Source organism: Periplaneta americana, chromosome 11, assembly GCF_040183065.1.
Source record: "Periplaneta americana isolate PAMFEO1 chromosome 11, P.americana_PAMFEO1_priV1, whole genome shotgun sequence".
NCBI lineage: Eukaryota > Metazoa > Arthropoda > Insecta > Blattodea > Blattidae > Periplaneta > Periplaneta americana.
Window position 1 is genome coordinate 127,054,292 of NC_091127.1, and position 13,348 is coordinate 127,067,639.

The 13,348-nt window shown below is 33.0% G+C and overlaps 1 protein-coding gene across 4 annotated transcripts in view; it reads left to right on the forward strand.

The window, feature by feature from the left end:
* Positions 1-13,348, forward strand: part of Sbf (SET domain binding factor) — a 125,196-nt gene that overhangs the window by 40,221 nt on the left and 71,627 nt on the right. For 3 of the 4 annotated variants that reach the window (XM_069840023.1, XM_069840024.1, XM_069840026.1), the window contains exon 10: positions 5,772-5,798. The exons of the other annotated variant lie outside the window; for it this stretch is intronic. In XM_069840023.1, coding sequence (XP_069696124.1) covers positions 5,772-5,798 — 27 coding nt within the window. The remainder of the gene's footprint in view (positions 1-5,771; positions 5,799-13,348) is intronic. 4 annotated transcript variants of the gene reach the window in all.

Sequence of the window (13,348 nt, forward strand, 5' to 3'; positions counted from 1 at the left end):
TTATAATAGCTGAGAAATAAAAAAATTAATTGCACAAAATTTTTGCAGATCAATGGTCAATTTTTGGAGGTTAAGTCATAAGAAGGTTTAGTAGTGTTGAGATCTTTCTTACTTTTAATGAATTAGTCAAGAAATAATAAGTAGTAAACGAAATGATTCAGACTAATGTTCAAATAATATGTTGGAGCAAACAACCAACAGTGTGAGAAGGCAAGAATTTTCTGAAGGGCAGTTTAGTAAGTTTAATAAAAAGTCCAAATTTAAATTATTAAAATACTGTAAGAGCTATTTTTACAGTTTTCATTTGTGATTGCTTTGGAAAGTGATTGTATTTAATATTCCAGGCATTAGACAAATAAATAAATAAATAAACAGACAAATGAACACACAGACACACAGGCAGGTGGACGGATGAATGGACGGACGAACAAACAAACGGACAGACAGACAGTAAAGTAAGTAAATAACTAAATAAATACGGTAACTAAATAAGTGAATAAATAAATAACTAGGTAAGTAAATAAGCAAAAAGTACATAAATAAATAAATTAATACATTTTTATAGTTTTAACTGTTGCTGTTTTGAATAAAGTATGTACTATGCAGTAATTAAAGAAAAAATAATTTTATAATAATTTTATTGCAAAATATGTGTCAGTTACACAAGAACTACGACACAGGAGTTCATGATAACTTGATAATCTACTTTGAAACTGACGATTAACAGCACTTTATTAAGTGCCTTGAGGCACTCCCAAGTAAATTGGCCTGTGTACGCCTATGCTCTCCCTCTCGTCCATTCTTCATCTCCCTCCAGTATCCCTCCTTCTCTATCTTTTACTCTCTCTTTCAAGTTTTAAATGACAATTTTTTTTTCGGAATACTTGCTCTAAATACCATATTTGTTTGTCAATTGTTACATTAAAATGTAAATAGGTTCTCATAAGTTAGTAGGTACTGTAATCAATGTGTGTGAATAATCTTTTACACTAGAGTTTTGCGACATTTTTATCTTAAATAATCATATCATAAAAGGGAGAAAAAATATTTACCCTTATCTAAAGTCTACTACCTGGCATGGCTCTTGATATGTGGCTTAAAAATGGTGTTTGAGGATTCATGCTGTACTACCAGATTATTGCTGCCTTGGCTACAGTGCTGTAACATGTCAAGAGTCATGTGAACCATTGTAACAATCTGTTTCTGCTTCTCTTATTTAGTGCACCTCATGGTAAGTTTGTGTCATTTTAATAACATTGTTTTAAGAAGTCTAAAATGTAATTCATACCATTATATCAATAGGAGAAGAAGATGCATTGTAATACTGTTATGGAATTTTGAATTATGAGATTTGAAACTTCCACAGTAACTGGATTCTGAAATACTTTTTTTAGGTATTTAAATCATATACTGGAAGAAACTCTCCAATGTTTTAAGCCAAATTAGAATTTTGAGCTTTGAGCTCAGGTATATACATCTTGTGAAGAAATCGAGCACAATAATGAACAAGAGTTGATCATCAGCATATAAAAGTTTAATTTGAGATGGACTAGATAATGTCACCGTTATTTTGGAGTTGCCAGAAAGTAAATATTTTAAATTACAAGATTATTATCGTTGGAAAACAACAATAACTTTTATATCAACTCCATACTTGTTTCACCTTCACGAAAATACAGGTGACAAAAGTATATAAAGAATTAAATAAATTGAAATAAAAATATAAGACTACAAGTACAAATAATGAATTTATCATAAAGACTTAAATAAATTGAAATAAAAATATAAGAATGTAAGTGAGAAATAATGAATTTATTGTATTTACACTTATATTGAGCAAGTCAAACTAGCATTCTTACCAAGTCACGAGGTTCTTTCTTGATGAGCAGCATGTTCATTTTCCGAATTGCTTGTTTTTCTAAGCTTGACAGGACACAATGTATGAATTTTCTTTGCTAATTGTTTGAACTGAACTCGTGACATAATTCTGCTGGCATTGCCCTTTGCATTTTCAGTCTCCATTAGATTGTCTTAGTCTGATTGAGCAAGATCAGTAGATTATCCCTTCGACAGCAATTACGTGATCTCTCTCTCTCTCTGTCTCTATATATATATATATATATATATATATATATATAGACTCACACACACACACACACATACAGGGTGTTTCTAAATTAGACCGACAAACTTTTGGGTTGGATAGTTAACCTTCTTTCAAACACATTTCGTTAAGAAACCTATGGGCTTGGACGCTTCGTTTCAGTGCAAGAGTGGTTAAATGTTACCATCCAGTTTGTTTACTCCATCAGCGCAGTATCATTCATCGACCGCGTTTGTTTATTCTCTGAGCTCGGTATCATGCATTAACCCAATTTTATTACTACCTGTGGTTTATGAAACCCCTGTTGACTTTGAAGAAAATCTTGCAACATGCATTGCCTGGGCAGTATCTGAAATTGGGGAAATGCCTGGCATCTTTGAAAGGGTATGACAAAATATGGCACCACCCATAGGAATTTATCCTTTTAATCCACTACAGATTCCCAATGTTTGTCTGGAAGTCAATGAGCGTGTGTTCCAGCACTTGTAGTTATGAGACAGTAAAGCAATGGATACATCCTTCTAATTTAACACTGAAATGAATGTTTTTCCTTTACATTCGCTTTGTTTTATTTGCTTTTTTCTGTATGTTTGGGTCAATAAATTGTGCCTGTAACATTAATGATTTGTTTTTTCGCTTTTCACGCAACTAATTACTTACATCCCTTTCTGTATAATCGAACCATTTAATGATATAAACCTCTCTTGCTCTGAAAGGGAGTGTCGCAGCCCATGGGTTCCTTAACAGAAACTGTTTGAAAGAAGGTCCCAAAGTTTGTCGGTCTAATTTAGAAACATTCTGTATAATGTATTTCACTTCACTCTCCTAGCACCTGCATAGCTCAGGTGACAGGTACGTTTGCTTATTGATCCAGAGCTGCATTTGGGCTGATAATGTGGTTGGGTTTTTTCTGACGTTTTCCCCAACTGTAAGGCAAAAGTCAAGTATAGGGAATCTTCGGCCTCATCTTGCCAAAAATACCATCTCTCTATCACTAATTCTGTCACTAAATAACCTAGTAATTGATAAAGCATCATTAAATAATTAACTAAAGAAAATCACTTCCCTTGAAGAAGGAACAAGTACGGAGTTCAGAACTAATGAAAATGCTTTGTTTCGTAATATGATTTAAATACTCAAAAAATACACCACACATTAGAACTATTTTGAACTTTTTGCTTGATTTTGTCATTTGAATCTTTTGGTTTGCTATCATACAAACACTGTTAATAATTAAGAGAAAATTTTAATTCCATAATCAAATCATATTAGAAATATTCTGATATATAACACATATGTTTAAAATGAAAATCAAGATTAGACAAGAGTCTTCTAAATAGTGTCCTTAGACAAATTAATATTTCCTTCTAATTTTAAGTCTTGTGAAAGTAGGGTGGCCATGAATCCATATTGACACTTAGAATCTCAGAAGAGTATTTAGTCTCATCTAGACCTTCATCGGTATCATTCTGGACTGAATGCATTGTTTGTGTATGCATGCCTCCATAAACTGTTGCTGTTCAGAAATCTCTCCTTGCGTTTTATTTTACTTTATTTTATTATTATAACAGGCATAGAAAATATATTGCAATGTTACAAATATCTATTTCGAGATCTTAATGAATATACTGTACATATTTTCAACATTTCTTGAACTGAACATGTGATTTGTCTGTCCATTCACATTCCGATCCAGATTCTATTATGGTCACCCCACTTACAATCTTTTTTTAACTTTAATTTAGGAATAGCTTCCGCACATGCATTACACATAAGCACTAATATATAGTCACAATTCATAGTTTGGCATTGTAATTTAAATAGCACCAAATTAAGATTAGTAAAATGATTAGTTTGTAGTATGTAGCATGCTGAGATTTCCTCACCTTTTCATAATTTCGTCTTTGTCTTCAGAATTTAATAATTTCTAGTAAGAGATTGTAGCAACATAAGAACGTACTCGCATGTATGCCGTAGTTATTTAAAGTTTCAAATATAAAAATATTCTCATGTAATTTGGTGGGCCTATAATTGGCACAGAAAAATTATTGCTTTTATCCTTTGAATTGATTGGCTATTTCAGCGTTTCTCAAACTTTTCTGAAGTGGGGACCACTTTTTTAAGTCAGAACAGTTCTGCGGACCACCTTACTCTTGTTCCCTTATGTAGCATATTTTAATATCAATATACTTACATTTTAATGTAGAAATAGTTAATTAAAATTAATGTAATTCAATTAATTTTATATTAGTATTAACTAATTAAGTTAATGTTAATAGAAGAAAATTTCTAATATCATCATCTGCAAAAAGAGAAATAAAAAAATTAATGCAGAAACATGCCCGATTTTCAACAAGTAAAGATGCAATTTTGCATGTTCTATTATTGGTATACGACGTACAGTATGTGACCATTTCAATGTGCTAACTATTAAGAAAGTCATAAATACATGAAAAGGTTCGGTAGTTTGGTCCTCTGTTATGAATTCGGGTAGTCCCTGGCTGGGTTACAGGCACGGCGCCAGGTGTGCAGGAAAAAGATAGCGAGAAACACCACGTTCATAGTGCTTTAAATCCCTCTTTTTTTTTGCTGAGAGTAGAGTGAGAAGTCGATAGACGGGTAGGGTAAGTAAATTTCATAAAATGTCAGTACTGGGAGAAAAAGTGAAAGGCGATTGCCATGTGTCATTTACAAACTCTGAGATTTTCAGCTATAGTGTGATACGCAATTCGTTTGAATTTTTTTTTTCTGTCTTTTTTGAAGGACCACAAGGGTAGACCTCGAGGACCACAGGTGGTCCGCGGACCATAGTTTGAGAAACACTGTGCTATTTGATATATCATGACTTAAAAAAGATTTAAATGAATTATATAATTGTAAGATCAGATGTTTCAAGATGTTTCACACTTCTAAATTTTATAATCAATCTTGAAGTAATTTCAAACTTAAACTTCAAATTTAAATTAGTTATATTGTACACGTTTTATTGTACAATAACCTTATAGTTCCCTTTAAATGAAACAAATATTGATTAAATATAATAATGTACATTGCAATTTGCAATATATTTTATAAATTGCATCTAATTTGATAGGAATTTCGAAATTGAAATTCTTGGTTCTCTTACGCTACATTCACGATTATTTCATTTACTTGTAAAAGTTTCTGTTGCAAGTCAGTGAATGCCTTTATCAATAGAAATAATTTAATCTTCAGTCTGCGAGTTTAATAAATGTTTCAGAAATGCCGTATCTTAATATTATTACACAGTTTTCTAATATACCATAATAATGTAAATATTGTGCATATGTATGGATATTATTTTCTGCCAGGTTTGTAGATGAGACCTAATTTATTGAATCAAGTACAAAAACTGTTGACGTTCATATTCAGAATAGTGTGGAGTTAATTTTATGGTTTTGATTGTGTATAGTTAATCATAAATATTGGGAGATACTACTTTTTGTACCTTTCTCTACATGAAGTACTTATAATAACTAAATTTTACACTTTTGCCAGGCAGTAAATAAATATTCTTATTTTTAAATTTAAATGAACGAACTATCACTTTTTATTTTCATCTCTTTAGTTTTAGTAAATATTATTTAAGTGCTTAGTGCAGGAATTGGAACATACCTGTACGACTACTTTCTATTTTTTGTGCTAGCCATGGTAGTGCTGGTGATTTAGCATGGTAAGAATTTATATAAAGTATATTTATCGATTTCTGCGCTTTTTTGGTTAAACCTGCCACACATATTTCTACTATATGTTGCTTCACAGACGCTTTAGTGTTAATCCCAATGCTGGATACTGACCTAGTAAAATATAACTAATAATTGAATGATAATTTTTCATTGTGATATCATATATTGCTTTAATTCTCTTATCATGAAAACCTTCAAATTGAAATGCTCTTGAAGGGAATAAGTTTAAGTTGGACATTTTAATTTTCTGTTGGATTAAAAGAAAAAGATGATACAGGGGTGAAAGGGTGGAAGATAGAAAGGAATAGGTTTTGTTGGTGTTATCACCATTACTTAAATCCACAAGCAGAAGAAATTAGAGAAGGAGGAGTTGAAAAGTAAATATGAAATGAAATATACATGATATAAAGGTATAAAGTAGAGGGAAATTAAGATAATATATAGGTATTTGACAATAAATATCATTTCGCATAATTGAAGGATTCAGAGCCATAGTGGGCCAAGCACCATTTATTAAAAACGGAGAAAGCAAGGGTTAAAGTTAAGTGAATACCATAGTTTAATGAAGATTGGCATATCATGTAGTTTTAATGTGTATACTTTATATTACTTGCTATATTTTTCCATTGAATTATGGTAATAACTTCATTTTAACCCTTATTTTCTACGGTTTTAGTAAATGGTGCTTGGCCCACTATGGTTCTGAACCCTTCAATTACATAGTGATTTTCCTTTGTAAGAAGTACATAGTCATGTAGTAGCATATTTGGCTGCTGATATAAAGCTGCACTTGAGTGTGGGTTCAATTCCTGCTTGGGCTTTTTCCGAGGTTTTCCCCAAGTGTAAGGCGAATATCAGATAATCACATAGCGAATCCTCGGCCTCATCTCGCTAAATAACATTTTGTTGTCGCTACTTTCATCAATGCTAAAATAACCTAGTAGTTGGTACAGCATCGTTGAATGACCTATTAAAAAAGTAGTACATATCACTGTGAACCAGGTGCTGCAGCTGATATGCTCCTATACAGCATTATAAAATGTAGTCTGGCTGTATTCTTTTAATGCATAATGAGAACTTAGCTGATTTGGCCACACATTTTTTAAGGTCATCCAGATGTGTGTCGGTTTTGAATAGGAAGTGAATTTTTTAAACTTAATCTTAAGTTGGTCAGAATAGTTTTTATTTATGTCGTAGGCTACATTTGTATTTTTTTTTTTCAAAAGTGATCCGAGAATTATTTTGAAGATGTGATATCACAACAGAACTTTAACTATTTGCCACTACAGTCAATGCTGTCGTATCAAGAGATCAACACTTTACATTATACAGATAATTATTTCCTCTGCTTTAAATCAATTGATGCTGCTTTCATGTGATTGAAGTACAGTTTTTCTTACAAGGAAAGCTCACCGCGTGATAATTGATTTTCACAACGATTTTTCTTCCATGTGTACCATTTGAAATAAGAAATCTCCCTATAAATTTTTACATCTGGAGAAGGCCTGGCCTTTGAGATATGAATTTTCAAAATAATCGCTTGAAGAAACTCATCCTATAAGTCTTAAGGTACGATCACACGTCGCTACTTTTGCAGCGATGCAGTATAAAAAACTGCTCAACTCTCGTACTGCGATGTGTGAACAATGGTGCAACCTGAAAAGTAGCGGCTGCCGAACCTGCTGCTCGCTACTTTTTCATGCTGGGCGCAGCTTAAAAGTAGCGACATGTGAATAGGGTTCTCAGGGTTGCAGCCGCAGCATTTTTGATATCGGTTTTGTTTAAACTTTTGCTGCGGTTGCGACCAGTGCAGTGTTGCCACCCATATATGCCAATGATACTATTATTGTTTGGATGTATTTTAATGTTAGATGTGTTGAAAGTTAATTACTTGTAACAGTTATTAAATGCACAACACAGTCTGAGCATATTTGCTGACGATATAATTAATTTTTTTTTTAATTTTCTGTAGCGTAGTTTCAAACAGGAGGGTTGCCAACGTTGATTACGTGAATATGCTGTTGGTTATCATTTAAAGTATATAGGCGTTTTTAATAGCTTTATAGTAAAAATAATGCCAGTTTCTGAATACTAGTTAGGGCATAAAAGCAAATAATAGATAAGTAAGTTTTCGCATGAGTGAATAATGTGAACATAACCATAAAATGTATCTTGAGAAGTCAACATGGAGATGGAAACCTGCAGTATGACTGCGGCTGCAAAAGTAACCCTTTGTGTGTGAACAGACTCGCAACCTCCAGTTGCAACTTTTGCTGCACTCGGATTGCGCAGCACGAAAAGTAGCATGCAGCGCAATACTTTTGGCTTACGTGTGAACACGACACGCAACTTTTGCAGCTGCAGTACAAAAGTTGCACAGCAAAAGTAGCAACGTGTGACCGTACCTTTATATCTCCATTGCCATCGTGAAGAAGAAAATGTTTAAGGCCTCAAATGTTTATGCATTGCCCTCAGAATCAGGGAAACTTATGAAAACTCACCTGTTGAAGTGGTTTCAGGAAGTATACTGTCAGTGATCATAGCATTCTTTTGGTAGACTTGTGGACTAGTTACCGAGCGAGATAGACTACAGAGAGAATAATTCCAGAAGATAAAACGATGGAAGTGTTAACAATTCAAAAGCACACAGCTCTGATTGTTCAGCCTCTTGACGTTTATGGCTTTAGGCCCTGGAAAAATTTCATTCAGAAGTTCTCTGATAGTGTTTTATTTGGCACAAATATTATTTTGCATCAGAGAGATAATGTGATAAAATTGCAGTCAACATATGATCAGTCTTCATCGCCTACATCTATGAATATGTTTAAATAACTTGTGGCTAGCATAAATCTGAGTGGTCCACATCTGTGGAGTAACGGTCATTGCGTCTGGCCGCAAAACCAGGTGGCCTGGGTTTGAATCCCGGTCAGGACAGTTACCTGGTTGAGGTTTTTTCCGGGATTTTCCTTCAACCCACTACGAGCAAATGTTGGGTAACTTTCGGTGCTGGACCCTGGACTCATTTCACCGGCATTATCACCTTCATTTCATTCAGATGCTAAATAACCTGAGATGGTGATACAGCGTCGTAAAATAACCCAATAAAAAAAAGTAAAAAAAAAAATAAATAAATCTGGGTACCTTGACAAAAACCTGATAAGTTCGTCACTCCTGTAGAATTCTGTTTTCTCGATGATGTGCGAACTGCTCTAAAGCTGACTGTGAGAAACATATTTTTCTGAAATGTTCGTGATGCAAAGTTCTACTGTGTTTTGAGCATTTTTACAACGATTCCCACTACTGTGATCAGTGCAGTGAGTAATTTCAGGTATGCTTATATTTCCTTATCATTTCTTCATAGATTATTCTATAGTCAATTTCATGAATATTATGTGATTCGTCATCTCCATAACTTGTATTATTTAAGGAGATTTTGAAAGTACGGTATGCAGCTAGATGAGATTTATTGCCTCATATGTCTAGCACATAGCACTGTTTGTATTAACTGTTATAGCTCTGGATTAAAGAATTTCAAAAAATCATATCTCGAAAACTAGGTTTTCTCTGGATTTAGAAATTTATAGAGAGGTTTCTTATTTCAAAAAATCATATCTCGAAAACTAGGCTTTCTCTGGATTTAGAAATTTATAGGGAGGCTTCTTATTTCAAAAAATCATATCTCGAAAACTAGGCTTTCTCCGGATTCAGAAATTTATAGGGAGGCTTCTTATTTCAAAAAATCATATCTCGAAAACTAGGTTTTCTCCGGATTTAGAAATTTATAGGGAGGTTTCTTATTTCAAAAAATCATATCTCGAAAACTAGGTTTTCTCCGGATTTAGAAATTTATAGGGAGGTTTCTTATTTCAAAAAATCATATCTCGAAAACTAGGCTTTCTCCGGATTTAGAAATTTATAGGGAGGTTTCTTATTTCAAAAAATCATATCTCGAAAACTAGGTTTTCTCCGGATTTAGAAATTTATAGGGAGGTTTCTTATTTCAAAAAATCATATCTCGAAAACTAGGTTTTCTCCGGATTTAGAAATTTATAGGGAGATTTCTTATTTCAAAAAATCATATCTCGAAAACTAGGTTTTCTCCGGATTTAGAAATTTATAGGGAGGATTCTTATTTCAAATGGAACATATGGGGGAACAATCGTTTTGAAAATCCATTATCACTTGTTAGTAGTCACCCTTGCATGTTGCACAGCAAGCTGATAAGCAGCCACAAAGAAAGAATTCTATTTTACTAATCATTCTGCATGCTTTATATAATTTAGTGCTTTATTTACGCATAAAAAGCGAATTATTCTCATGCAGATGCTTTCTATTGTATTACGCATATTGTGTGCCACCTAGAAATGCATTAAGATTCCTGTCTTTTTATTGTAAGTGTGTTGAATTTTGGTAAAATGTGTACTGTGAAGCGAAATTAAGTTTTACATATTTAATTTTAATTGTTATTAATTATACTGCTAAGTTATTCTGGTTTCATGTAGGCTATATAGGACCTTTGAACCGTTGTTTACTAATTGGCTCTATTAGTCAACATATTAATCTTTTGGGATTGTTTATAGTAAGCAGTGTCAGTATTTGTCGAAGTTAAGATCAAAGTCGTTGCGGTATCTATTTGCTAACAGTTTTGAAATTTACGTTCAATTAAAATATATAATATATATGGTAATTACATTATATATTGAATATTTTAATTTGTTCTGGTGTAAAGCTGATATTTTATTAAAACAATTATTTTTGAATTACAGTTCTAATGTACTTAAATATGTGGTCGTAATATGTTTGCGAGTATTATAGCATATATGTAAAAAGTGTCTTATGTTTGTCCATCTTTTTTGCTATTCATTCATTAGCATGAAACAACTAAACTCGGAATGAATTTTTGCTAGACATTTAATAGCTCAGAAAACAGATGTAGTCCAACTGTTATGTCAGCTCCTTCATATACGAACAGGAAATTGCAGTGATAATTCTATTATTCCACTTGGTTATTTATTTCAATAACTTTTCAGTCAAATAGACAAATGCTGTGAAAATTGATAAATCTTCATACCATTTATTCATCTTCTGTCCATAGATTTCTATAAAATGCTGAACTTCTTACGTTACTTTAAAATAGCAGATAGTAAACAATAAATCAAAAGCATTGATCGTAAAGTATTTTTGATAGACAAAACCAAGTCCATTTAAAACGTAGGTGAAAAGTTTGTATAATGCTGACAATGTGGAAAGCTCTGGAAATGTAAATGTAATTTTGGTGGGCAATGGCATGACAAGTGTTGGTGGCATTGATCTTCACTGTGTTTAACGTGAATGATCAATAATTTTTGGCCCTATTGTCCTGTAAAGACAACGAAAGAAAATTACTTACATAAGTCCAAACACCTAGTACATAAAAGGTTTTATAATCCCCTTTCCTGTTTTAATTCCCAAGATTATCATGAGTTTCTTACATATATTTGGAAATTCCTTTGTTCATAGACATATAAACAGTATTGAGTTTATAAAAATAACTCACTAGTAAATTTGGCATCATAACTAATGATGGGATTCCCATTTCTAAATATTTCTTCACAACACTCGGCCCTTTTCTGAGTGTACTCACAGTTTCGTACTGTTGATTCAGAATTTCATAAACTAACGGGTAGTGTTTAGAGAGGAACAGAGATTAAGGATGTTTGAGAATAAGGTTCTTAGGAAAATATTTGGGGCTAAGAGGGATGAAGTTACAGGAGAATGGAGAAAGTTACACAACACAGAGCTGCACGCATTGTATACTTCACCTGACATAATTAGGACCATAAAATCCAGACAGGACATGTAGCACGTATGGGCGAATCCAGAAATGCATATAGAGTGTTAGTTGGGAGGCCGGGGGGCAAAAGACCTTTGGGGAGGCCGAGATGTAGATGGGAAGATAATATTAAAATGGATTTGAGGGAGGTAGGATATGATGGTAGAGACTGGATTAATCTTGCTCAGGATAGGGACCAATGGCGGGCTTATGTGAGGGCGGCAGTGAACCTCCGGGTTCCTTAAAAGCCAGTAAGTAAGTAACGGGTAGTGTTTAATTTTTTTTTTTGTGAGGGGAGGGTAATTTTTTTTTTTTTTCATTACAACCACTTTACTATCTCTTCATAATAAAATTCATAATAATTCTTATCATTAAAGTAGTGTAGTAACAACGGAAAACTAGTACACCATACCATCATATCTTGGAGATCACCTCCAGCATTTTTGGCTTATCATTAAAGTAGTGTAGTAACAATGGAAAACTAGTACACCATACCATCATATCTTGGAGATCACCTCCAGCATTTTTGGCTTATCATTAAAGTAGTGTAGTAACAATGGAAAACTAGTACACCATACCATCATATCTTGGAGATCACCTCCAGCATTTTTGGCTGACATCATGCACTGCCCGAGTATTATCAATTCATCTTTACACCATAAGGAAGTTCCTAGCCATGTCAGCCAACAATGTAACAAATTCTCTAGTAGAGAGTAGGGGCTTTAAACATGAACGAGACTTTTAGAAGAAAACAAGTTAAAGAAGAGTAATTTTAAAGACATTCAGGGTTACATTAATTATTAAATTTTCCAGCTCTGATTATGTAACATTTTGAAGTAATTGAATGTGTGATTGTAGAAATCACACAACTTCACAATTAACTAACACAGACTGTAGTGTGTGGTCCAGGCATATTTGTAAACATAAACTAAAACCAGACAGCTGTTTTTTTTTTCTAAAAACTACGTGGGGATGATGTTTGGAATGCGATAACAGGACCAGCTGGGCTTGCATACTGTGTTTTAAGGTGAAAGACAAATGAAAAAATTGGCAGCACTGCATATAACATGTAAATGCGAAAATCCCCCAAGTTTGCATCAATGTCTGTGTATTCAGCTGTTGGTGTGATAACAATCATACAAGTAAGCAAGAACTACAGAATGTTTATATTGTAATAAACTAAATTGCAAGGTTGTTTATATTATATGAGAATACTGTAACTCTACCAAAGTGCAGAAATGCGACTTATATTTCTTATTATAAATATTTAATTTTTTCGTTTGCCAATCCTAATAATTATATTGATGGAATATTACCCCTTACAGATTATTCCGTACACAATCTCCTTTTATTTATTTATTTTGTTTTTTTTTCACATATCGCTGTTCCAGAAGAACAATGACACAACTGCAAAATTGGAGTGAAAATTAAAAACACCCCTATCTGACTAGTACTACTAAGAAGTAACCAAAAATAATAGTATTTTCTTTATTTCGATTATCATAATATTTTTTTTCAAATATTTATTATTTAGTTATATATGTATTTTTGTATAAGTAAGATTCTGTTTTTTGCTTCTCCTGAAAAACATTCTATGTTGCACTTACGCTGTTGTTCTTCTGGAACAGCGATATGCTGTCAATTTCTATTACACATTATAACTGACAGTGTACTAAGCCATTCAGATATAAGTGCGTAACGAACATTCTGAGAAGAAATATATTC